The sequence below is a fragment of the Pseudophryne corroboree genome, chromosome 1 (assembly GCF_028390025.1).
Source record: "Pseudophryne corroboree isolate aPseCor3 chromosome 1, aPseCor3.hap2, whole genome shotgun sequence".
Taxonomy (NCBI): domain Eukaryota; kingdom Metazoa; phylum Chordata; class Amphibia; order Anura; family Myobatrachidae; genus Pseudophryne; species Pseudophryne corroboree.
In genome coordinates, this window is record NC_086444.1 from 332,918,388 (window position 1) to 332,945,109 (window position 26,722).

At 45.5% G+C, this 26,722-nt stretch overlaps 1 protein-coding gene across 26 annotated transcripts in view; it reads right to left on the bottom strand.

Annotated features, from left to right (window-relative positions):
• Positions 1-26,722, bottom strand: part of RIMBP2 (RIMS binding protein 2) — a 1,046,283-nt gene that overhangs the window by 54,708 nt on the left and 964,853 nt on the right. For 25 of the 26 annotated variants that reach the window (XM_063964621.1, XM_063964623.1, XM_063964618.1 and 22 more), the window contains 2 exons: positions 26,199-26,302; positions 12,856-12,927 (listed from right to left, as the gene is read on the bottom strand). In XM_063964621.1, the coding sequence (XP_063820691.1) occupies positions 12,856-12,927; positions 26,199-26,302 (176 nt within the window). Of the gene's footprint in view, positions 1-11,324; positions 11,497-12,855; positions 12,928-26,198; positions 26,303-26,722 lie in introns of all 26 variants that reach the window. The other variant, XM_063964628.1, reaches the window with a different exon arrangement.

The following is a 26,722-nucleotide window of genomic DNA, read 5'->3' on the forward strand; positions in this document are numbered from 1 at the left end:
TTCGAGGCGTCTCCACCCCACCGGTTCCTAAAATCTGCCTTGCCGATTGCTCCCTCAGACAGGGAGGCGGTGCTAGCGGCAATTCACAAGCTGTATTCCCAGCAGGTGATAATCAAGGTACCCCTACTTCAACAAGGCCGGGGTTACTATTCCACACTATTTGTGGTACCGAAACCGGACGGTTCGGTGAGACCCATTTTAAATTTGAAATCCTTGAACACATACATAAAAAAATTCAAGTTCAAGATGGAATCGCTCAGGGCGATTATTGCGAGCCTGGACAAGGGAGTTTTAATTACCCCGTACTTGGACGATCTCCTAATAAAAGCGAGGTCCAAGGAACAGTTGTTGGTGGGAGTAGCACTATCTCAGGAGGTGCTGCACCAGCACGGCTGGATTCTGAATATCCCAAAGTCACAGCTGGTTCCGACGACACGGCTACTGTTCCTGGGTATGATTCTGGATACAGTCCAGAAAAAAGTGTTTCTCCCGGAGGAGAAAGCCAGGGAGTTGTCATCTCTAGTCAGAGACCTCCTGAAACCAAAACAGGTATCAGTGCATCGCTGCACACGGGTCCTGGGAAAGATGGTGGCTTCTTACGAAGAAATTCCCTTCGGCAGGTTCCATGCCAGAATCTTTCAGTGGGACCTGTTGGACCAGTGGTCCGGATCGCATCTTCAGATGCATCGCTTAATAACCCTGTCTCCAAGAACCAGGGTGTCTCTACTGTGGTCGCTGCAGAGTGCCCATCTTCTAGAGGGCCGCAGGTTCGGCATACAGGACTGGGTCCTGGTGACCACGGATGCCAGCCTTCGAGGCTGGGGGGCAGTCACACAGGGAAGAAACTTTAAAGGACTATGGTCGAGTCAGGAGACTTCCCTTCACATAAATATTCTGGAACTAAGGGCCATCTACAATGCCCTAAGTCAAGCAAAATCCCTGCTCCTACACCAGCCGGTGCTGATCCAGTCAGACAACATCACGGCAGTCGCCCATGTAAATCGACAGGGCGGCACAAGAAGCAGGATGGCGATGGCAGAAGCCACAAGAATTCTCCGATGGGCGGAGAATCATGTACTAGCACTGTCAGCAGTGTTCATTCCGGGAGTGGACAACTGGGAAGCAGACTTCCTCAGCAGACACGACCTCCACCCGGGAGAGTGGGGACTTCATCCAAAAGTCTTCCAGATGCTGGTAAACCGTTGGGAAAAACCACAGGTGGACATGATGGCGTCCCGCCTCAACAAAAAGTTAAAAAGATATTGCGCCAGGTCAAGGGACCCTCAGGCGATAGCTGTGGACGCTCTAGTGACACCGTGGGTGTACCAGTCGGTTTATGTGTTCCCTCCTCTGCCTCTCATACCAAAGGTATTGAGAATAATAAGAAAGCGAGGAGTAAACACAATTCTCGTGGTTCCGGATTGGCCAAGACGAGCGTGGTACCCGGAACTTCAAGAGATGCTCTCAGAGGACCCGTGGCCTCTACCGCTCAGACAGGACCTGCTACAGCAGGGGAACTGTCTGTTCCAAGACTTACCGCGGCTGCGTTTGACAGCATGGCGGTTGAACACCGGATCCTAAAGGAAAAGGGTATTCCGGAAGAAGTCATTCCTACGCTTATTAAGGCCAGGAAAGATGTTACGGCAAAGCATTATCACCGCATATGGCGGAAATATGTTGCATGGTGCGAGGCCAAAGAGGCCCCAACAGAGGAATTTTAACTAGGTCGATTTCTGCATTTCCTGCAAGCAGGAGTGAATATGGGCCTAAAACTAGGCTCCATTAAAGTACAGATCTCGGCTCTGTCGATTTTCTTTCAAAAAGAACTAGCTTCAGTACCTGAAGTTCAGACATTTGTGAAAGGAGTGCTGCATATTCAGCTCCCGTTTGTGTCTCCTGTGGCACCTTGGGATCTCAACGTGATGTTGAGTTTCTTAAAATCACATTGGTTTGAGCCACTAAAAACCGTGGATCTGAAATATCTCACGTGGAAAGTGGTCATGTTATTGGCCTTGGCTTCAGCCAGGCGAGTGTCAGAATTGGCGGCTTTATCATGTAAAAGCCCTTATCTGATTTCTCATATGGATAGGGCAGAATTGAGGACTCGTCCCCAATTTCTCCCTAAGGTGGTGTCAGCGTTTCACCTGAACCAGCCTATTGTGGTGCCTGCGGCTACTAGGGAATTGGAGGACTCCAAGTTGCTAGACGTTGTCAGGGCCCTGAAAATATATGTTTCCAGGACGGCTGGAGTCAGAAAATCTGACTCGCTGTTTATCCTGTATGCACCCAACAAGCTGGGTGCTCCTGCTTCTAAGCAGTCTATTGCTCGCTGGATTTGTAGTACAATTCAGCTTGCACATTCTGTGGCAGGCCTGCCACAGCCAAAATCTGTAAATGCCCATTCCACAAGGAAGGTGGGCTCATCTTGGGCGGCTGCCCGAGGGGTCTCGGCTTTACAACTTTGCCGAGCAGCTACTTGGTCAGGGGCAAACACGTTTGCAAAATTCTACAAATTTGATACCCTGGCTGAGGAGGACCTGGAGTTCTCTCATTCGGTGCTGCAGAGTCATCCGCACTCTCCCGCCCGTTTGGGAGCTTTGGTATAATCCCCATGGTCCTTACGGATTTCCCAGCATCCACTAGGACGTCAGAGAAAATAAGAATTTACTCACCGGTAATTCTATTTCTCGTAGTCCGTAGTGGATGCTGGGCGCCCATCCCAAGTGCGGATTGTCTGCAATACTTGTAAATAGTTATTGTTAACTAAAGGGTTATTGTTGAGCCATCAGTTGAGAGGCTCAGTTGTTTTCATACTGTCAAACTGGATATAGTATCACGAGTTGTACGGTGTGATTGGTGTGGCTGGTAAGAGTCTTACCCGGGATTCTAAATCCTTCCTTATTATGTCAGCTCGTCCGGGCACAGTGTCCTAACTGAGCCTTGGAGGAGGGTCATAGTGGGAGGAGCCAGTGCACACCAGGTAGTCATAAATCTTTCTAGAGTGCCCAGCCTCCTTCGGAGCCCGCTATTCCCCATGGTCCTTACGGAGTTCCCAGCATCCACTACGGACTACGAGAAATAAAATTACCGGTGAGTAAATTCTTATTTTTTTCAACCTTAGATACTATGTTACTAAGGGATAGCATACAGGATTATTTGGAGAACTCCCATGCTATTAATAAGAACCAGCACGGTTTTGTGAGAAACAGGTCATGCCAAACTAATCTAATTAGCTTCTACGAAAAAGTAATCAACAGTCCTGACCAGGGTAACGGAATATGCAAAATCTTTTGACACAGTGCCTCACAGGAGGCTGATTTTCAAATTAAGGGAGCTCAGTATAGGAGACACTATTTGTACATCGGTGAATAATTGGCTTGATAACAGGGAATAGCGAGTGGTGGTTAATGGGCTAAAGTATTAAGTGGAATACCACAGGGTTGTGTGCTGGGGCCACTATTGTTTAACATTCATAAATTATCTAGGAGAAGGACTAGAAATCAGTGTAAATTTTTGCAGATGATACTAAAATATGTAGGGTAATCAAGTCAGATGTGGAGTCTCTTCGGATCGATTTAATTAAACTTGAATTTTGGGTAACGAAATGGAGCATGAGGTTTAATGTGGAAAAATGTAAAGTTATGCACCGTGGGACTAAGAATAAACATGAAACCTATCAATTAGATGGGGAAAATATAGCGGAAACTATTAGAAAAGGACTTGGGGGTGCTCATTAATAGTCGATTTAGCAGCAGTACACAATTTCTAAGTGCAGCAACAAAGGCAAATAAGGTGTTAGCATGCATTAAAAGGGGAACTGAGACAAGGAATGAGAGCATAATCCTGCCAATGTACATATCAATTGTACAATTGGTACGGCCGCATCCTGAGTATTGTGTACAGTTCTGGGCACCACGCTATAAAAGAGACGTATCCGAACTTGAAAGGTTCACAGGTGAGCGACCAAATTGATTAAGGGGTTGGAGACACTGGACTATGAGGAGTGGCTTTCTAGGTTAGATATATTTACACTAGAAATTAGACGACTAAAAGGAGATATCAGGTGATTTGTTTATTATTAAGAGACCTCTACACAAAACGCACGGACACCCGCTAAGGCTTGAGGAGAGGAAATTTTGTACTCAGCACAAGAAGGGATTCTTCACTGTAAGGGCAATACGAATATGGAATTGAGTGCCAAAGAAGGTTGTAATGGCGGACTCAGTCAATATGTTTAAAAATGGGTCAGATAAATTTCTAACGGAAAAAGATATACAAGGATATAGGGGTATATTTAATAAGAGTCGGGTCCATTCCGACATGCAGTTGTCGGAATGGACCAGACAACCCCTATTCAATGGACGGCCAAATCCAACTGTCTGATTTAGCCGTACCCGGGGGCCTGTCCTGCCGCTGCTGTCAGCGGCTGACGGGTGTGCTAAAAGCAGCGGTGGGGGGAGCTGGGCGGCTGCGCGCGGCGGTGGGAGCTTCCGGCGGAGGGTGATGTCTGGGGAGGCGCTGCAGGGAGAGGTGCCTGGCCGAAGACGGCCATCAAGGTACCTCTCATCCCCGTAGCCCGCCGCACCGCTCCTCATCTCCTCACCTCAATCCGACTTGTTGTCAAGTCGGATTGAGTTTGTCGGAAACAGGGCTAAAACCTATCGGGTTTGGCCCCGCTTCCGTCAATGCTGAAGCCGCCGATCAGCGTGCGTTCCGACATGTCGGGTTTCCCGACTTGGCGGAATAAACGAAACCCCTTCCGACCTAAAACTGTCGGAAGCTGCCGTCTTTCCGACAAGACAGCAGCTTCTGACAGTTATTGAATATACCGCATAGCCTTTAACCAGAATAGAATAGGGAATATAAGGTAAATCAGGTTGAACTCAATGGACTACTGGTCTTTTTTCAACCTTACCAACTATGTTACTATGTCATACACCAGTGTCTTGTGATTGCATAATTTTACGTTTAGCATTACGCAGGATATATTCTTGAAGCACTCCCCATTCACTTGCAACTGTATTAGTAACAGCAAGTCGTTGATGTTGTGATCTATGTAAATGACATGAAGGCGTGAGAAACTCATCCCGATACTCTAAAACTGTGGCAAATGAAATAGCAGGATAGTGTAGGGGCTGTTGGTGGCCATAAGCAAAGTGTTGGAATCAGTTAAAAGGAGTAAAATTTTGGATTTTTGCAATTTTTTGTACTTTGGTGTACAATACAGTCTCTCTAGAATGATATAAAGTATGTACACACAAGTTTGTAAAATGTTTAAAAATCCCTTTCTCATCAATACAACACCAACATACATGTCCCATGTCATTTAACCCATCACCTAAAAAAATAACATAGGCGATGTTATAGCGTCCGAGATCACCAGAGGTGCAGGATGCCGGGCGATATCGAACAATTTTTTAAAGACGCAGTAATATGCAAGGCAAAACCATGCCTTGAAAATGACTGCTCCTTTCAAAAAATGTCCACTATTGTCCGTCATCCCGCACCTCCGGAGACTTTTACATCTCGCCTCATGTTTTTGTTGGCCACATTTTCCGATCTACTGCAGTTTACTCGTTGGGAGGGGTGTCCTGGGATTATTGCACATGTCACATTTTGGGCTTGAAATAAGGATTTTTCACCTACGAGCTGATTCTCCATAACACCCATTGAGACCCACGTTAACCAGATGCAAATTACTAACACATTCAGCAATTTTCATGTTTGGCCAGATCGTGACTAATTGAATTGGTCCCTTAGAAAAAAGTGTCGGAGAGTATAATGAAAGGACTACATAACTATGATCAAAGACAGTACCATGCAGTACGTAGTGACTTGTTTGCAGCTTGGGATGCAGCCAATCAGCAGAAACTGCACCTTGGGACGCAGCCAACCAGTGCGCCAACCTGCACTATTTGTATAGCGCGACTAGGACGCCTGTATGGCGCAGCAATAATGACCGTGGCTACATCTGTGCGTATATATATATATATATAGCAATGGTAAGGATCAGCACTCACTTGCGCTGCCCAGATGCCTTTGTAATTAATAGGCAGACGTTCTGGTGCATGTTGGTGCTGCTGACAGGGTGATCAGCGGGCGCCGATCATGCGCCAGACACGTGGAACTGGTGGGAGCGGCTCTGTACACACTGGTTGACCACAGGGGATAAAAGGTAAGCACTACACACTGTATGTATCCTGAGGACGGGGCTGTAGTAGCCCAGAAATGTTGATAGGCTCAAACCCAGATAAACAGTTTATCTGGAGGATACATGCTGGTTTGAGCCTTGTCTCAGCATTCTGATTCACTTTATTAATCTGTATTCTAATGAAGTGATTGTACTGATATTCCAAATATTGGACACTTTCATTGTATTAATCTTTTCCATTGACCTTCACACAGATCCACAATACTCTTTACAATTTGAATTCAAACCCCTGATGAAGTCTTGTGGACAACACACATTGGGTTATTATCACCAGATCAATTGACTTCTGAAAAATAATTGAAAATATGAGCAACCAAGAGTGTAAAAATTAACAGAACAGTTAGGTATAACAATGAGACCGGCCAAAACACTTATCTGGTTAAGGAAGCTTCGATCAAGCAGCCATCATTTGAAGCTTAATACATGTGAACAAGAAAGAAGAGAGGAAACATAGTGTGTACCATTCACAAAATTGTGGTATGTCACAGCATATTTCTCTTACGTCCTAGAGGATGCTGGGGTCCACATTAGCACCGTGGGGTATAGACGGGTCCACTAGGAGCCACTGGCACTTTAAGAGTTTGAGAGTGTGGGCTGGCTCCTCCCTCTATGCCCCTCCTACCAGACTCAGTTTAGAAAATGTGCCCGGAGGAGCCGATCACAGCTAGGGGAGCGCTCCAGAGTTTCTCAAGTAAAGTTATTTTTTAGAGTTTATTATTTTAAAGGGAGGCTGCTGGCAACAGCCTCCCTGCTTCAAGGGACTACGGGGGGGGGGGGGGGGGGGGGGGAGTAGTGTCCACCCTGCGGGGTCTGAGCCACTGTCTCCGCTGACAGGACACTGAGCTCCTGAGGGAATCGAACGTTCCCCGCCACAGGGGATCTCTCACCCCGGCAGCATGCCGCCACCCCCTTACAGAGCCAGAAGATGGCAAGATATGGTAGCACAAGGGTAGGAGTGCAGCGCTGAGCGGCTGCACTCCGGGAAGGCTCAGCAGCACACAGTGTTGGCGCTATGAGGGGCGTCCTGAGCCAGCGACCTAATACCCTACACTGGTCACAGACGCTAACCGGAGACTGAATCCCCAGTGGTCTGCCGACGCGGAATCCAGGAGAGATGTGGAGACCCTACCCTACTCAGGTCAGGCTCTCTTTGAGGAAGCATTGGATGCGTGGATCGCAACGGCTACAGCGGGTAAGTCCCCTTTTCTTCCCTCAGCTGCACCTGCTATGAGGAAACCTTTATCTTCACCTGCATCTCAGTCCTTTCGGGTTTCTATACCAAGAAAGACCAAACCGGCCAACACCTTCGTTAGAGGGGGCTGACCAAAATCCAAGAAACCTGTTGCGGCAGGTTCCCAAAAACAGAAGCATGCTTCAGGTGTGCCTAAGTCCTCAGCATGACGGTGGACAGCGCAGCCTGGAAGTAGGACCGGTGGGGGCGAGACTCAGACATTCCAGACACGTCTGGGTGTCGTCCGGCCTGGGTACTAGATATTGTGTCCCAGGGGTACCGGCTGGAGTTTTAAGATCTCCCTCATCGGTTCTTCACATCGGGCTTGCCAGGGAGCCCTGCAGAGAGCCATCCAGAAGTTGGTCACTGTAGTAGTCCCTCGTCAAAGGCAGAACACAGGATACTATCCGAAACCTTTTCGTGGGACCGAAACCGGATGGTTCGGTCAGGCCCATTCTGAACTTAAAATCACTAAACCCCTTTCTGAGGGAAAGAAAACCAATAATAGCAGCGCTGAATTCAATTAATACTAAAAATTAAAAAATGAGATGGATTGAATGAAAACAGATTAAAAAATTTATTAATAACTCTAATTAATAACCAATTAAAAGTCAATGTGACCACCGGCAGAATGAGTGAACCAGAAATGTCCGTTCCTTTTAATAACTGGACACCAGTTTAGGCAGAATATACAGGCTTTGGAGCTGATTGCACAGTCCCGAAAAGGGTTATTACCGCTTCTTAGGCCGCTAGAGGGAGAAATATCCCATAGATGATCCTTCAATTGGGAGTTGATAGCATATTCTCAATCCTCACCAGTATGCGGAGCTTGACTTGCGGGATGGTCCTAAGTACGCCTGTTAAAATCCACCAAATAGCAAACTCTGGGCATCCAGTATGGTCCGGGCACTGGTTCAGCAACAAAGCAACGGTGATCAGGGTGGCACCTGAAGCGTTTCGCTGCAGGTCCTGCAGCTTTTTTTAAATCATTCCGTGAGTAGTCAACTGGGAAGCAGACTTCCTCAGCAGACGCGATCTCCATCAAGGGGAGTGGGGCCTCCATCCAGAGGTGTTCAAAAAGGTAACAGATCTTTGGGGCCTACCCCAAATCGATATGATGGCCTCTCATCTTAACAAGAAGCTTCGGCGGTTTTGTTTCCGGTCAAGAGACCCGCAAGCAGTGGCAGTGGACGCCCTAGTGACTCCATGGGTGTTCCAGTCGGTGTACGTGTTTCCTCCACTTCCACTCATTCCAAGAGATCTCAAACTCATAAGGAGAACAGGAGTTCAGGCAATCCTCACTGCTCCGGACTGGCCAAGAAGGGCTTGGTACACAGATCTTCTGGATCTACTGCTAGAAGAGCCGAGGCCTCTCCCTCCTCGGGAGGACCTGCTGCAGCAGGGGCCGCTCGCCTATCAAGACTTACCACGGCCATGTTTGTCGGCATGGAGGTTGAACGCCAGATACTAGCTCGGAAGGGCATTCCGAACAAGGTTATTCCTACCCTAATACAGGCTAGGAAAGGAGTAACATCTAAGCATTACCATCGTATTTGGAAAATATGTGTCTTGGTGTGAGAGTCCAAGAAATTTCCTGCAGTGGGACGGTTTCTCCTCTTCCTGCAAGCAGGTGTGGATATGGGCCTGAGGTTGGGATCCATAAAGCTCCAGATTTCAGCCCTATCCATTTTCTTCCAGAAACAGTTGGCTGCCCTCCCTGAGGTTGACTTTTTTGAAGGGAGTTCTGCACATCCAACCTCCCTTTGTACCGCCTACGACGCCCTGAGATCTTAACGTGGTGTTGCAATTCCTCCAGTCAGACTGGTTTGAACCTCTACAGGAGGTTGAGGTCAAGTTTCTCACATGGAAGGCTGTCACTTTGTTGGCCTTAGCTTATGCTAGACGTATGTCGGAGTTGGGGCCTTTGTCATGTATAAGCCCTTACTTGATCTTCCATGAAGATAGAGCTGAGCTTCGGACACGTCAGCAGTTTTCTTCCGAAGGTTGGGTCGGCATTTCATATCATCCAACCTATTGTGGTGCCAGTTGCGACTGACTCCTCAATTTCATCAAAGTCCTTAGATGTTGTAAGGGCTCTCAAAATCTATGTGAGGAGAACTGCTCGTCACAGAAAATCGGACTCTCTGTTTGTCCTGTATGATCCCAATAATTTTGGGTGTCCTGCTTCTAAGCAGACGATCTCTCTCTGGATCAAGTTCACCATCCAGCATGCGTATTCTACGGCAGGCTTGCCGTGTTCTACGTCTGTTAAGGCCCACTCTACTTGTAAGGTGGGTTCTTCCTGGGCGGCTGCCCGGGGTGTCTCGGCATTACAACTCTGCCGAGCAGCTACTTGGTCAGGGTCAAACATGTTCGCAAAGTTCTACAAGGTCGATACTTTGGCCTCTGAGGACCTTAAGTTTGGTCAAATAGTTCTGCAGGAGCCTCCGCGCTCTCCCTCCCATTCTGGGAGCTTTGGTACATCCCCATGGTACTAATGTGGACCCCAGCATCCTCTAGGACGTAAGAGAAAATAGGATTTTAATTACCTACCGGTAAATCCCTTTCTCGTAGTCCGTAGAGCAGGGCTGGCCAAACCGGTCCTCGAGATCTACCAACAGTTCATGTTTTCCAGGCCTCCTGGAGACCTGTAGAATTGTCAAGTAGGAATGAATGCAGCGCATCTTAATTAGTAATGGCTACACATGTGCACTAGCTAGGTGGTCTGGAAAATGTGAACTGTTGGTAGATCTTGAGGACTGGTTTGGCCAGCCCTGCCGTAGAGGATGCTGGGTGCCCGCCCAGCGCTTTGTTATCCTGCAGTGGTTATTTAGTTCAGTACTGCTTAGTTCTGGGTAAGTACTGTCTTGTTACTTGGTAAGTAATCCTGTTCAGCCATTGCTGTTGTTTCAAGCTAGTTAGCTTGGGTTGCCTTGTGTGAGAGCTGGTGTGAATCTCACCACTATCTGTGTAATAATCCTTCTCTCGAAGATGCCCGTCTCCTCGGGCACAGTTTCTAGATTGAGTCTGGTAGGAGGGGCATAGTGGGAGGAGCAAGCCCACACTCTCAAACTCTTAAAGTGTAGTGGCTCCTAGTGGACCCGTCTATACCCCATGGTACTAATGTGGACCCCAGCATCCTCTACAGACTACAAGAAAAGGATTTACCGGTAGGTAATTAAAATCCCATTTTTCACAAGGCATCTCTAGGGAACATGCTTATTCCCAATAAAGTTCAATTATCAGCCTCAATAGGGAAAAGTTAAAATACATACTGTAGATTTAATATAGACAATGACATAAAATGGCTGAAAAACACAAGTACAAGATTTAAAAACATAGAGCTTATCTGTCTGTTGATATCGCCTTTTATGGACAGATAAGCTCTATATGTTTTTCAACCTTGTACGTGTGTTTTTCAGCCATTTTATGTCATTGACTATATTAAATCTATGTATTTTAAGTCTTCACTGTTGAGGCTGATAATTGAGCTTTATTGGGAATAAGCATGTTCCCTAAAGAAGCCTTGTTTAAGCTTCAAATGATGGCTGCTTGATCGAAGCTTACTTAACCAAATAAGTGTTTTGGGCTGGTCTCATTGTTATACCTGTCTGACTATTCTGTTAATTTTTACACTCTTGGGCGCTCGTATTCACTATTTCCTGCATTTAATTATATGTGTACACCAAACATAATTTTCTGATTTATGAGCTGCCACTCACACAACATATGAGGAGTGTCGAATTGATCTCAGGTTTTTATACGTATAACGCTATTTAGTTTCACTGACTGTACCTAAGCGCCGAAGTCTCTGCTACTACATCATATATATATATATATATATATATATATATATATATATATATATATATATATACATACCGTAGAGATAGAACAAGCGCCTAATAGTGCCGTAATTTTCCAACACCTGCCTCCTGCAGCCACAGCTTTCTTTTGTTCTGAAGTGCGCCGCCAGGTCCTGTCCAACTCGGCAAACGTCATGCATCTTTTTTTGTTGTTGCAGAAAATGCATCTTATTCGCACCACAATGCGGCTAGGACGTACCAGGAGATTGTGTGTATTATTTTGATATACTGTATGACATTTGTATATTGTGTGTGACTGTATTGGAGCAGAACAGAACTTCTACTGGAAACAAGCTGTGGATGCTGCATTGTAGCACATTGTGTACATATTCAGACACTTAGGGGGAAATGTACTAAGCAGTGATAAAAGTGGAGAAGTGAGCAGTGGAGACGTTCCCCATGGCAACCAATCAGCATTGACGTAACATAATTTGCATACTATAAACGTATACAGAGCAGCTGATTGGTTGCCAAGGGCAACTTTTCCACTGGCTCACTTCTCCACTTTTATCAATGCTTAGTACATGTCCCCCTAAGTTGTACACGGATATACAAGTGTCATATATAAAATTAATTAGCACAGTCTCGTGCATCATAGTTGCGTTGCGTTGCGACTGAAATTTATTTTCAGCAACAAAGAAGCAAAAAGACGCCCAATGCTAGACGATCTCATTCGACTTCCTGTACCTGTACCCAGGGCCGGTTCTGTACTGTATCTTTTTGCAGTGATAATTTGTTTAACTCAGCTCAAACCTGCTCAAGAAAACAGATGTCTATAGCAGGACTGCTTCCTAATTGCTGTACAGTATGTGAGGGACACATTTTATTAAGGAGGGGACCACTAAAGACTGAATATCACAAAGAGCAGTAAGGAAGCCCAGCATAGACATAGTCATACATGCTATAATGGACAGGGGCTACATTTAATAGCAGTACAGCACTGGCTCTCTGGAGGGGGTGGTCTTCTGTTTACCGGCGGCCGGACTCACGACGACCAGCATACCGGCGCCGGAATCCCAACGGCCAGCATACCTACATTTTTTCTCCCTCTTGGGGGTCCACGACCCCCCCTGGAGGGAGAATAGATGCGCCACCGTGACCGCAGCGTGGCGAGCCCGCAAGGGGCTCATTTGCACTCGCCCAGCTGTCGGTATGTATGCTGGTCACCGGCTGCCGGCATACCCTACTACACCCCTCTGGAGGGGCAAGGATATTAATCTAGGGAAGAATATAGATAGTACTGTATGGTGAGATTACTATGCAACTTTAGTTCTTCATACATTATCAAAGAGGTTTAGAATAACAATTACAATTAGTGCTTACACTACAGTATAATACCCCTGAGAAGTAATCACTTACTGTATAAAGTTAATTATATATTACAATGAAGAAAGATTCTTCTAAAATGTTGAAGTACTGTGGCAAATCCTTTTCAACTGTGACAAAAACTTTACCTTTAAAGGAAAGATTACCAACCCCATCTAAAAAACACATATAGGTAATTATGTAACTGTAAGGTAATCATGAATGCTAATTCTAATACTTACATAGTAAAAGCCATCTTCATCAATTTCACCAAATACAGTAATGATATCTCCTGTGCAAAACGTTAGCTCCGCCTGCAGGATCACAAATGAAAGGTTCCAGCATTATTATCTTGCACATCATCCTGAAGAACTGCTTCATCACCTTCCATCCTACACACCACTGCACACATTACCAGTGTTATAGCAGAAGGAAAAGTGTTCATTTATTACACTGTATTTATCGGCAATCTAGAATGGCTGTTAACCCATTAATCTATGGATCTGGCCAAGGAACTGGATCTGACTCAGAGTTGGACTCTATTTGCGGCTAAGTGTGAGTTGGAAAAAATAAACACATCTTGCAACCTGTGCAGATTTGGTCGCAATGTGTTAGTGTCCCAAAGTTCCCACCTATATCACAGGAATAGATGGAGCAGGAATACAACAGGTATGGCTTCACTGTAAGTGTGACAACCACCAAGGTAAATATCACGCAGCCTTGCAGGAATAAATATCAATGTCCGTTCACAACACAATGCATTACAAAGTAGATTACACGCAGACAATGACTTTACGATTTCTAGGAATTTATTTAACTGGAACACTTTGGCGAAACGCTCTTTGCTGTGAATGTGAGAAATAGATCACGTGCAATAATAACTAACAGAGCATGCACCTTTCCAAGCAGAAGAGTACATTTCAACATTTAACAACTTATCACACTTAAGGGGCAGATATATTAAGCCTGGAGAAGTGATAAGTGCAAGGTGATAAAGGCAGCAGCCAATCAGAACCTAACTGTTAATTTACATATTGGAGCTGATTGGCTGGTGCGTTATCACCTTGCACTTATCACTGCTTTATCACTTCTCCAGGCTTAATACATCTGCCCCAAAATTGCAAAAGCAGAAACCATTACATCTAAGTAATTTGATAATTGGGGCCACATATTACTTCTAAGTTATATAAAGCGTTTTGAGTGCACTTATTCTAAAAGACTATTTCCTGAGAACAGTGTGGATTCTGAATCAAAGTTAATCAAAGTTAACGAGAGTTTATAGAATATTAAACACCGCTGACTCTGTCTATCCAGGCAGTTCTGCAGATTTTCTCTTCTGTAGACAAAAAATTTACATCGTAACAATCCTCCCTTGGTTGTGTAGCAGTAAATAACTTTTGGGGATTTGAATGTCCTGCTGACTGATCCCTGGAGGGTCTCAAGCTTTGTAGACTACTGGCAACAGCTCGCTGATAGGCTTACTGGTTGCTCTACAACTCTGTTCCCTTACATAAAGCGGTCACTGACATCCGTTTGCTTTTCTAGGTGGTAGCCTCTTGTAATTGAGTCACTAAGGCTGGCTGTGCCTTTAATCACTGGTCTATGGCTGCATCGGTTGTCCTTTTAGAGTAGCTTCTTGCTAATTCATGTTGCAACTATGTATACTACTCATGCTGCTTAAAGGGTCTAAGCTGCTCCTGGCTGCGGCATCTATACTTTTAGTCAGTGCAGAAGTCTATGTATGGATAACAGCTAGTGTGTCTGTATTTAACAAATAGACTGTTCGCTATTTCCTGAAGTACAGGGATAATTCAGGCTGCAGCTTGAATGGGTCACTATATGCAGTGGGTGTGTTGGGTGCTTTTTTTTTTTTTTTTTTTTTACAGACCTCTCACAGTGGAATGCACCTGCGATCACCAATGCCTCACTGTCCCCTTCCTCTGTGGAGGATACTGTTTATACTGTCTCTGTTTATTGTAGAGGGGAGAGACAGTTTCTCTGTGGGCTGCTAGTCCCCAGGGAAGGAGCTGTATCACCACCCCCTCCATCCTGTCACCTAAGATGGCCGCCCCAACTGCCGCCAAATGTCACTCTAGCCAACCTTTCTCTAGAGCTGCATGTGACCTCCAACTCATACTAGCCAGCATATTAGATCCACCCAAGGCAGAATATTATTGTAACATGGGGGTCCATGTGGCCACAATGGCACTGTACATAGTTGGGGTATCACATACGCAATGGGCAAAATACAGTACAGTTCAGACACATTACAGTAAATGGTTTGAATGTGTATACAGTTTACAGACCTCTCACAGTGGAATGCACCTGCGATCACCAATGCCTCACTGTCCCCTTCCTCTGTGGAGGATACTGTTTATACTGTCTCTGTTTATTGTAGAGGGGAGAGACAGTTTCTCTGTGGGCTGCTAGTCCCCAGGGAAGGAGCTGTATCACCACCCCCTCCATCCTGTCACCTAAGATGGCCGCCCCAACTGCCGCCAAATGTCACTCTAGCCAACCTTTCTCTAGAGCTGCATGTGACCTCCAACTCATACTAGCCAGCATATTAGATCCACCCAAGGCAGAATATTATTGTAACATGGGGGTCCATGTGGCCACAATGGCACTGTACATAGTTGGGGTATCACATACGCAATGGGCAAAATACAGTACAGTTCAGACACATTACAGTAAATGGTTTGAATGTGTATACAGTAATTACCCAAATTGCATAAAGCTTCTTAAAAGCAAATTACGTAAGATACAAATAAAAATTATTACTTTCTCTAACGTCCTAAGTGGATGCTGGGGACTCCGTAAGGACCATTGGGAATAGCGGCTCCGCAGGAGACTGGGCACAAAAGTAAAGCTTTAGAACTACCTGGTGTGCACTGGCTCCTCCCCCTATGACCCTCCTCCAAGCCTCAGTTAGATTTTTGTGCCCGAACGAGAAGGGTGCACACTAGGTGGCTCTCCTGGGCTGCTTAGTGAAAAGTTTAGTTTTAGGTTTTTTATTTTCAGTGAGACCTGCTGGCAACAGGCTCACTGCATCGAGGGACTAAGGGGAGAAGAAGCGAACTCACCTGCGTGCAGAGTGGATTGGGCTTCTTAGGCTACTGGACATTAGGTCCAGAGGGACGATCACAGGCCCAGCCATGGATGGGTCCCAGAGCCGCGCCGCTGGCCCCCTTACAGAGCCAGAAGACAGAAGAGGTCCGGAAAAATCGGCGGCAGAAGACGTCCTGTCTTCAACAAGGTAGCGCACAGCACTGCAGCTGTGCGCCATTGCTCTCAGCACACTTCACACTCCGGTCACTGAGGGTGCAGGGCGCTGGGGGGGGGGGGGGCGCCCTGAGACGCAATAAAAACACCTTGGATGGCAAAAAATGCATCACATATAGCTCCTGGGCTATATGGATTAATTTAACCCCTGCCAGAATACATAGAAAAACGGGAGATAAGGCCGCCGATAAGGGGGCGGAGCCTATCTCCTCAGCACACTGGCACCATTTTCCCTCACAGCTCCGTTGGAGGGAAGCTCCCTGGCTCTCCCCTGCAGTCACTACACTACAGAAAGGGTTAAAAAAGAGAGGGGGGGCACTAATTACGCGCAGTATTAAAGATACAGCAGCTATAAGGGGAAAAACACTTATATAAGGTTATCCCTGTATATATATAGCGCTCTGGTGTGTGCTGGCAAACTCTCCCTCTGTCTCCCCAAAGGGCTAGTGGGGTCCTGTCCTCTATCAGAGCATTCCCTGTGTGTGTGCTGTATGTCGGTACGTTTGTGTCGACATGTATGAGGAGATAAATGATGTGGAGACGGAGCAGATTGCCTGTAATAGTGATGTCACCCCCTAGGGGGTCGACACCTGAGTGGATGAACTGTTGGAAGGAATTACGTAACAGTGTCAGCTCTGTATAAAAGACAGTGGTTGACATGAGACAGCCGGCTACTCAGCTTGTGCCTGTCCAGACGTCTCATAGGCCGTCAGGGGCTCTAAAGCGCCCGTTACCTCAGATGGCAGATATAGACACCGGCACGGATACTGACTCCAGTGTCGACGGTGAAGAGACAAATGTGACTTCCAGTAGGGCCACACGTTACATGATTGAGGCAATGAAAAATGTTTTACACATTTCTGATAATACGAGTACCACCAAAAAGGGGTATTATGTTCGGTGAGGAAAAACTACCTGTAGTTTTCCTGAATCTGAGAATTTAAATGAGGTGTGTGATGATGCGTGGTTTTCCCCCGATAACAACTGATAATTTCTAAAATGTTATTGGCATTATATCCTTTCCCGCCAGAGGTTAGGGTGCGTTGGGAAACACCCCCTAGGGTGGATAAAGCGCTCACACGCTTGTAAGAACAAGGGCTCTACCCTCTCCTGAGATGGCCGCCCTTAAGGATCCTGCTGATAGAAAGCAGGAGGGCATCCTAAAAGGTATTTACACACATACTGGTGTTATACTGCGACCAGCAATCGCCTCAGCCTGGATGTGCAGTGCTGGGTTGGCGTGGTCGGATTCCCTGACTGAAAATATTGATACCCTAGATAGGGACAGTATATTATTGCCTATAGAGCATTTAAAAGATGCATTTCTATATATGCGTGATGCACAGCGGAATATTTGCCGACTGGCATCAAGTCTAAGTGCGTTGTCCATTTCTACCAGTAGAGGGTTATGGACACGACAGTGGTCAGGTGATGCGGATTCCAAACGGCATTTGGAAGTATTGCCTTATTAAGGGGAGGAGTTATTTGGGGTCGGTCTTTCAGACCTGGTGGCCACGGCAACAGCTGGGAAATCCACGTTTGTACCCCAGGTCGCCTCTCAACATGAGAAGACGCCGTATTATCAGGCGCAGTCTTTTCGTGGGCAAGCGGGCAAAAGGTTCCTCATTTCTGCCCCGTGACAGAGGGAGAGGAAAAAGGCTGCAGAAATCAGCCAGTTCCCAGGAACAGAAACCCTCTCCCGCCTCTGCCAAGCCCTCAGTATGACGCTGGGGCTTTACAAGCAGAATCAGGCACGGTGGGGGCCCGTCTCAATGAATTTCAGCGCGCAGTGGGCTCACTCGCAAGTAGACCCCTGGATCCTTCAGGTGATATCTCAAGGGTACAAATTGGAATTCGAGACGTCTCCCCCTCGCCGTTTCCTAAAGTCGGCTTTACCGATGTCTCCTTCTGACAGGGAGACAGTTTTGGAAGCCATTCACAAGCTGTATTCCCAGCAGGTGATAATCAAGGTACCCCTCCTGCAACAGGGAACGGGGTATTATTCCACACTGTTGTGGTACCGAAGCCGGACGGCTCGGTGAGACCGATTCTAAATCTAAAATCTTTGAACACTTACATACAGAGGTTCAAATTCAAGATTGAGTCACTCAGAGCAGTGATTGCGAACCTGGAAGAAGAGGACTACATGATGTCTCGGGACATCAAGGATGCTTACCTTCATGTCCCAATTTACCCTTCTCACCAAGGGTACCTCAGGTTTATGGTACAGAACTGTCACTATCAGTTTCAGACGCTGCCGTATGGATGGTCCACGGCACCCCGGGTCTTTACCAAGGTAATGGCCGAAATGATGATACTCCTTCGAAGGAAGGGAATTTTAGTTATCCCTTACTTGGACGATTCCCCGATAAGGGTAAGATCCAGGGAACAGTTGGAGGTCGGTGTAGCACTATCTCAGGTAGTGTTGCGGCAGCACGATTGGATTCTCAATATTCCAAAATCGCAGCTGATTCCGACGTCTCGTCTTCTGTTCTTAGGGATGATCCTGGACACAGTTCAGAAAAAGGTGTTTCTCCCGGAGGAGAAAGTCAGGGAGTTATCCGAGCTAGTCGGGAACCTCCTATAACCGAGCCAAGTCTCAGTACATCAATGAGATGGTTCTGGGAAAAATGGTGGCTTCCTATGAAGCAATCCCATGCGGCAGATTCCACGCAAGAACTTTCCAGTGGGACCTGCTGGACAAATGGTCTGGGTCGCATCTTCAGATGCATCAGCGGATAACCCTGTCACCAAGCACAAGGGTGTCTCTCCTGTGGTGGTTGCAGAGTGCTCATCTTCTAGAGGGCCGCACATTCAGGACTGGGTCCTGGTGACCACGGATGCGAGGCTGGGGAGCAGTCACACAGGGAAGGAATTTCCAGAGCTTATGGTCAAGCCTGGAGACATCACTTCACATAAATATCCTGAAGCTAAGGGCCATTTACAATGCTCTAAGCTCAGCAAGACCTCTGCTTCAAGGTCACCCGGAGTTGATCCATTCGGACAACATCACGGCAGTCACCCACGTAAACAGACAGGGTGACACAAGAAGCAGAAGGGCAATGGCAGAAGCTGCAAGGATTCTGCGCTGGGCGGAAAATCATGTGATAGCACTGTCAGCAGTATTCATTCCGGGAGTGGACAACTGGGAAGCAGACTTTCCTCAGCAGACACGACCTCCACCCGGGAGAGTGGGGACTTCACCCAGAAGTCGTCCACATGTTTATAAAACTCGACAAGTATTGCGCCAGGTCAAGGGACCCTCAGGCAATAGCTGTAGACGCTCTGGTAACACAGTGGGTGTACCAGTCATTGTATGTGTTCCCTCCTCTGCCTCTCATAACCAAGGTACTGAGAATTATAAGATGGAGAGAAGTAAGCACTATATTCGTGGCTCCAGATTGGCCAAGAAGGACTTGGTAACCGGAACTTCAAGAGATGCTCACGGAGGATCCGTGGCCTCTACCTCTAAGAAGGGACCTGCTCCAGCAAGGACCCTGTCTGTTCCAAGACTTACCGCGGCTGCGTTTAACGGCAGGGCGGTTGAACGCCGGATCCTGAAGGAAAAAGGCATTCCGGATGAAGTCATCCCTATCCTGATCAAAGCCAGGAAAGATATAACCGCAAAACATTATCACCGCATTTGGCGAAAATATGTTGCGTGGTGCGAGGCCAGTAAGGCCCCGACGGAGGAATTTTCAACTAGGTCGATTCCTACATTTCCTGCAAACAGGAGTGTCTATGGGCCTGAAATGGGGGTCCATTAAGGTTCAAATTTCAGCCCTGTCAATTTTCTTCCAAAAAGAACTAGCTTCAGTCCCTGAAGTTCAGACGTTTGTGAAAGGGGTACTGTATATACAGCCTCCTTTGTGCCTCCAGTGGCACCTTGGGATCTAAATGTAGTTTTTGGGTTCCAAAAGCCACATTGGTTTGAACCACTTAAATATGTGGAGTTAAAATATCTCACATGGAAAGTGGTCATGCTGTTGGCCCTGGCCTGGGCCAGGTGCGTGTCAGAATTGGCGGCTTTATCCTGTAAAAGCCCTCATCTGATTTTCCATTCGGACAGGGCGGAATTGAGGACTTGTCCTCAGTTTCTCCCTAAGGTGGTTTTCAGCGTTTCACCTGAATCAACCTATTGTGGTGCCTGCGGCTACTAAGGACTTGGAGGACTCCAAGTTGCTAGACGTTGTCAGAGTCCTGGAAATATAGGTTTCCAGGACGGCTGGAGTCAGAAAATCTGACTCGTTGTTTATTCTGTATGCACCCAACAAGCTGGGTGCTCCTGCTTCTAAGCAGACTATTGCTCGTTGGATTTGTAGTACAATTCAGCTTGCACATTCTGTGGCAGGCCTGCCACAGCCAAAATCTGTAAAAGCCCATTCCACAAGGAAGGTGGGCTCATCTTGGGCGGCTGCCCGAGGGGTCTCGGCTTTACAACTTTGCCGAGCAGCTACTTGGTCAGGAGCAAATACGTTTGTAAAATTCTACAAATTTGATACCCTGGCTGAGGAGGACCTGGAGTTCTCTCATTTGGTGCTGCAGAGTCATCCGCACTCTCCCGCCCGTTTGGGAGCTTTGGTATAATCCCCATGGTCCTTACGGAGTCCCCAGCATCCACTTAGGACGTTAGAGAAAATAAGAATTTACTTACCGATAATTCTATTTCTCGTAGTCCGTAGTGGATGCTGGGCGCCCATCCCAAGTGCGGATTGTCTGCAATACTGGTACATAGTTATTGTTACCAAAAAATCGGATTATTGCTGTAGTGAGCCATCTTTTCTAGAGGCTCCTCTGTTATCATGCTGTTAACTGGGTTTAGATCACAAGTTATATGGTGTGATTGGTGTGGCTGGTATGAGTCTTACCCGGGATTCAAAATCCTTCCTTATTGTGTACGCTCGTCCGGGCACAGTATCCTAACTGAGGCTTGGAGGAGGGTCATAGGGGGAGGAGCCAGTGCACACCAGGTAGTTCTAAAGCTTTACTTTTGTGCCCAGTCTCCTGCGGAGCCGCTATTCCCCATGGTCCTTACGGAGTCCCCAGCATCCACTACGGACTACGAGAAATAGAATTATCGGTAAGTAAATTCTTATTTTTTTTAAGGTCTTAGGAAACCATGCTTAATTTTTTACAAACCAGCGTTCAATACACTAATCAGAGCCGTCTTTTCATATGGGCAGTTGAGTAAGGGCCCCAGGAGTATAAGGGCCCTAGGCTAATAGCTGAGGGTCCCCTTTTTTTAAGGGATACCAGATTTATGAAAATTGGCCCTGGGGAATCGAAGATATCTGACTTCAAAGCAGTGGTCCCCATCTGAGTCTGTTAAATTGCTCTTCCGCGCCAGGTATCTTGGATTTTGTCTGATATAAGAGTTTTTCTGTCTGAGGGTATACTACAAAAGCTGGGACTCTCCCCTTTCAACGGACACTGGCAGCTTGTCTCTACTATGCCCAGAACCAGAGCTATCAGCTTCCCAGCAGCTGGTCCCTGCTCCAGCTCCACATGCCTGGTGTGCAGTTTTATATTTTTGTCGGTGGATTTCTTTGGCTCCTGAACTCGGATCCCCAAGTCCCCAGTACCTCCTGAAAGGTAAGACTCTCTAGTTTATTCCACTGAAAGGTACAAAATATTTTTCCAGGTACTGGAGACTTCTGCAGTCAAGCAAGCTGCCCTCCCACTGGAAAATGGTGAATATTAAGCTCACTCCAATATCAACCCCTCCGTTGCATATTAAACACCCCCTACCACCCTTGAAGTCATGTATGGAGCGCATTCATTCAGCCCAATGCCTCCTACTACAGTTTAGTGTTCTACCTCCCACCCCATCCCCCACCATCTGTGCAGTAAAGGAGTAATTAGCAGAAATCAATGCACACTGAGTGTAAGATAGAACACCCCCTACCACCCGCAGGACATCAAAGCTGCCGTTAATAGCACCCCCCACCCCTATCGCTGGAGGATGGGTAGCGGCCATAGTGCATTGCTTTGCCCAGGGGCCTACACTGCTGTTAAGATGGCCCTGACTGTAATCCATCTATAGAATAGCAGCCACAGACGTTATACTGTATTCTTACAACTGGTTGTATCTTATTCACAGCTGACAAAGCAGACATGGCCCATGGCCTTCATTAGTTCACAACTGGTGCCAGTGTTAGAGTACCCACATGCCACTCCAAACAACACATCTGCACCTGTTGGGTGGCCACCCAGGGATGCATTCTGTAGTTTAGCCATGCCTGCACCTCCTCTCCCAGCCTCCTTGCTGCAAGCTGTAGTAAGTGGATAATGTCACCATGGCAACAGTTTTGACTGGCATGCTGACACGCATGGACACTTAGAAAAGCAAGATGCTGGGAAACGGCTCAACTTTCGTACGCGCCCAATACTGCAAAAAGCCCATTGTAGGCAAAGCCATTGTGGTGATCATATTAACATATCTCTAAGGTCACGTTATACCCTGGTAGAGCAGGATTATTACTATGGTTTCTAAGGGCGCTTTATTCACTATTAGAACTAGGTCATAGATGGTAACCAAACAGATGTATAGCAACACATGATTGGGCGAATACCAACAAAAGAAAATATGTAATTTATAAATACATAAAAAGAGACCACCTGGTAAAGATAATATAGAACATCCAATTATGTGGAAATAAGGACACATTTGTATTGAAATAATAACATATAATCACATAAATAGTATAACTTGTAACCAGAAAGATGTATACTAATATGAACATATGTATAATCACATAGAATTATTGTGTGAAAAAATGCACACAATAAGTTGTATAGGAAACACGGCATTAAGACCAAACAACTGTACTTTTGTTTTAAAAATCCAGAGTTTATTGTTCTATGAGTCTTGTCTTTCGTTTAGATGGTACTGTGCACACCTAAGCCCTTCCATGGAAGCCATGCTACTGAATTACAATCATGAACATTTTGGAAGCATCATTGGGTGAATTTGTTGGGACCTCTACTCCTGGCAGGATTGGCACATGTATCCAGTGTTCTCTATTTCCAAATAATCTTACTCACTGTATAATTGCTGATTTAAATTTAATAAGTGAACAGTAACAATTGTTTCTGTGAGATCACTGCAGGTGTATTTTCTCCAAAATGTTCCACCCCAAATTCCCAAAGGTTCTGCTATTGTATAGAGGTGGTAGCTTGATAATAAAATAGCAATCACGAAACTTTATTCAAATGAAACTTTTTATTGCTATTGAAGCAGCAAGGCTTCATAAACAAATTATGGAAAAATACAATCTGTTATGGGTTGACACATGAGATGAGATTTATCAAATGTTAGGACTTGGTGACGGCTACACAATTGTAAATGATGCCCCTATTTGTAAAAGCACAGATAGGTTCTGTATTTGCTTACTTTCAGTAGTGAAAACTCTTTAAAATCTTCCCAACATTTATTTTTTATTTTAATTTAAGGGAAAAAAAAACATGTATAAGCTACTTCTTAGATTTGAATCAGACAATGGATCTCTCAAAGACTTGTCTTGAAAAGTAAAAAGTTCAGGTGTGTCATTCATCTAGCCTCAACAAGCCAAGCAGTGTGATATGCCTGTGGGAATGAGATAACAGGTCCGGTAGGGTTGGGTGTCAGTTTGTAATGACAATCTGCCAGTCGCAATGTAATGCAACTAGGACGCACCAGGAGTCTGTACCGATTAATTCGATATGACACTTGTACTGTATATCGAAGTGCGACTGAGGGGGAATTAAATAGGCCATGATAAATCACCACTGCGTATTGACACACACACACGGGGCTGTTCAACTGGAACCGATGACTGGCTGGAAATATAAACAAAAAACCCTGATAACAGCCCACACTTTACGGCCACAAAAAGACATAGGCCCGGAAGCTTATGCTGGATCCTATGTGTTTTCGCGAGAAAATGTGAAAATGTTCACACACAAAAAAGGGGTATAATTGAATAGCCCAATGCGAACGATCAGTCAGAAATTGTGATAATACCCCATTTTTGGGGGCTCAAAAATGTAATAGGGATAATTGAATTCTCCTGAGTCTGTATACGAAGCACAAAGAAACTTTACATAGAAAAATGCCAAATTCACACTGCCATTCTTCCTTTACTTTATAAAGCATCATATACCAATGTTGAAGCATATGCTTGCCACTCTTTTACAGGAAGTTCCTGTTCATGACTTCCGTTTTTCAATAAAGTTTTTCTTAAAAAGATTACCTATAAATATGGACCTTATAGAATGGAATAGTATCCTTGACAAAGTGCCCCCGCTGCATGAAATGCGTTGGATACACGGAGCCCCGCCACCACGTCACCCGGAGGTGCCGCTTCCTGAAGTTCTGATTGAGACGGAGAAGCTCCAGCGAACGGACAACACCTACACGGAAGATCAAGCTTCATCCCGGCCAGAGAACCAGAGGTAGGCTAGGGATAGTTAGTACATCCACCTGGACCCTTTCACATTGTGCGGGCTGAATGCTTACCTGTGCAAACACCTGACCCTTGCAGTTGGACTCCTACACTATATAAAAGGAGCTGTAAACATAGAATTGGATGCAGATTGCACCCTATATGTTTTTCTTTTTTTTCCTTTTCAGCATTCCTCCAGCATTAGTATTATCCTTATCCTCACCTTCATTTCATTTATTTTATATATTTATTAATTTTTTATTTTCTAATTGTTCTTATTTTTGTTTTGACTTTCAACACACAATTTCTACATATATTCAAGTGCTCCATTATAGAGCAGCTAAGATTATAGCGCAGTACACGTACCCCAACTAATTGACCACACACACAGGGGGTCTTTGTCTAGGATATATGTCATTTAACTATCGCTTAATACATTGCCCAAATTGAATGCATCCCATCTATATAATAATTCTGTATGGTCTGTTCCATCTCCATCCTATGTACATGAGTGCTTGACAGAGCTGCAGAGAAGGTGGCCTAGCAGCGGATAGAGAGGGGACAGCCAGACCAGACTAAGGCGACCATGGTCATTTTACTAGTTTGAAAATATTGGGATCGTAGTTTCTGATCGAACAGTTCTGACTGATGTGTGTTTCGTGTTTTTTTGCAAAACTTCTGGTTTACATAACACACATCAAAGCCCATGAAAGTCTATTAGTATATCGCCCCCAAAGTCTGACTATACTTCATTGTTGCGTTCTTCAGATCTGCTAAAAAAAAAGAACTTTTACAAAAGTTAAAAGCACATTCTGATGTCTGCAGTGGGGAGGTCTCATTTCTGTCTCCCATGAGATCACAGATATGTGATCAACTGATATTGCAGCATCAAAGGCTGCTAATGTGTAAGTACAGTAATAAAGCAGTGCATACCTGTTTTACCTTACTTGTGGTCTTTATGAATAGGCCATTTCAATAATCACTGCAACACATGGCTCAGATTTCCATAGTCTGTAGTCTGCCTGGGGTGGGTATTCAGTTCATGCATTTCAGGATTTCTTTTTAGACATACTCATTGTCTTTCTTATCACTAGCATTTTCTGTACTTACCAGCTGAGGATTTATTGATTTATTAACCGTTTCTTATATAGCGCAGCAAATTCCGTTGCGCTTTACAATTTGAAATAACAATAACAAACTGGGTGATAACAGTCATAGAGGTAGGAAGGCCCTGCTCGCAAGCTTACAATCTGATTTAAAGGCCACTCAGACCTTTGTTACTAATGCTTGGTAAAGTCGGGCAATACAATAAAATTGCTCATTGCATGGATCTTCTATTGAGGCCAGTGGATACAGTATGCCATTTACAGTATGTTTGCAACAAACAATAGCACAGGACTAATTAAGAAATACAAGTAATTGTCATTTGTGCAAAGCTGGTATGTTTGTTTAGAAAATAAAATGACGTGGCAATAAGCCTTACACCTAGACACGTTTTATTATACTTTAGGGAGCAGACTAGGAATTTATTCATTGGTAATTATTTCAGAATGTAATAATAATTAAATTATTAATAATATTGTCATTTTGCATGGCTGTAACACCAAATATGAGAATGACCAGACATTAATTTCAAAATATACAAAGTAATGTCATTTTACGTTATAGTGACCGAGTCATCTCTATGGGTTCTGTATGATCCTGGGCACTCCAATAGTTGTGCTGCAGCAGCCACTATGTCTACGTATCGCATTTTTCATTCATGTGAGCCACCCACATAATTTTAAAATATCGCCTCTGTATATGAGAATACCATATGTGATCACCTGCATTTTCATACCTTAGTGTCAACTGTTGTAGTAAATAAATGAATCCTTTACCTCAACATCAACATTCGGTGAGCTTTCCCGTGGGTCATAGTCATACAACGCAACCATTCTTCGTGTGGACACTGAGTGCTGTCTCCCACTCCTCCTGTTTCGCTCTGTACCAATCAAAAAATAGTCCATACACTTAATGAGAAAAACTGGTCTCTCAGAAACAATTATATCTTATGAACAAAACAACATGCCAGACGCAAGACCAACGAAGTGAACAAAGAAGCTGAAATGGACAGTGAAACACATTGGTCCTAGTTTTCTTGTAAAATACCTCCTAAACAGATGGTTCCTTTAGAATGGCTCGTACAATGGGGTGGTCTTCTGTATGCCGGCGGTCGGGTTCCCGGCGCTCAGTATACCGGCGCCGGGAGCCCGACAGCCGGCATACCGACACTTATTTTCCCTCGTGGGGGTCCACGACCCCCATAGAAAGAGAATAAAATAGTGTCGCGCCACCGTGGCGAGCGCAGCGAGCCCGCAAGGGGCTCATTTGCGCTCGCTACACTGTCGGTAAGCCGGCGGTC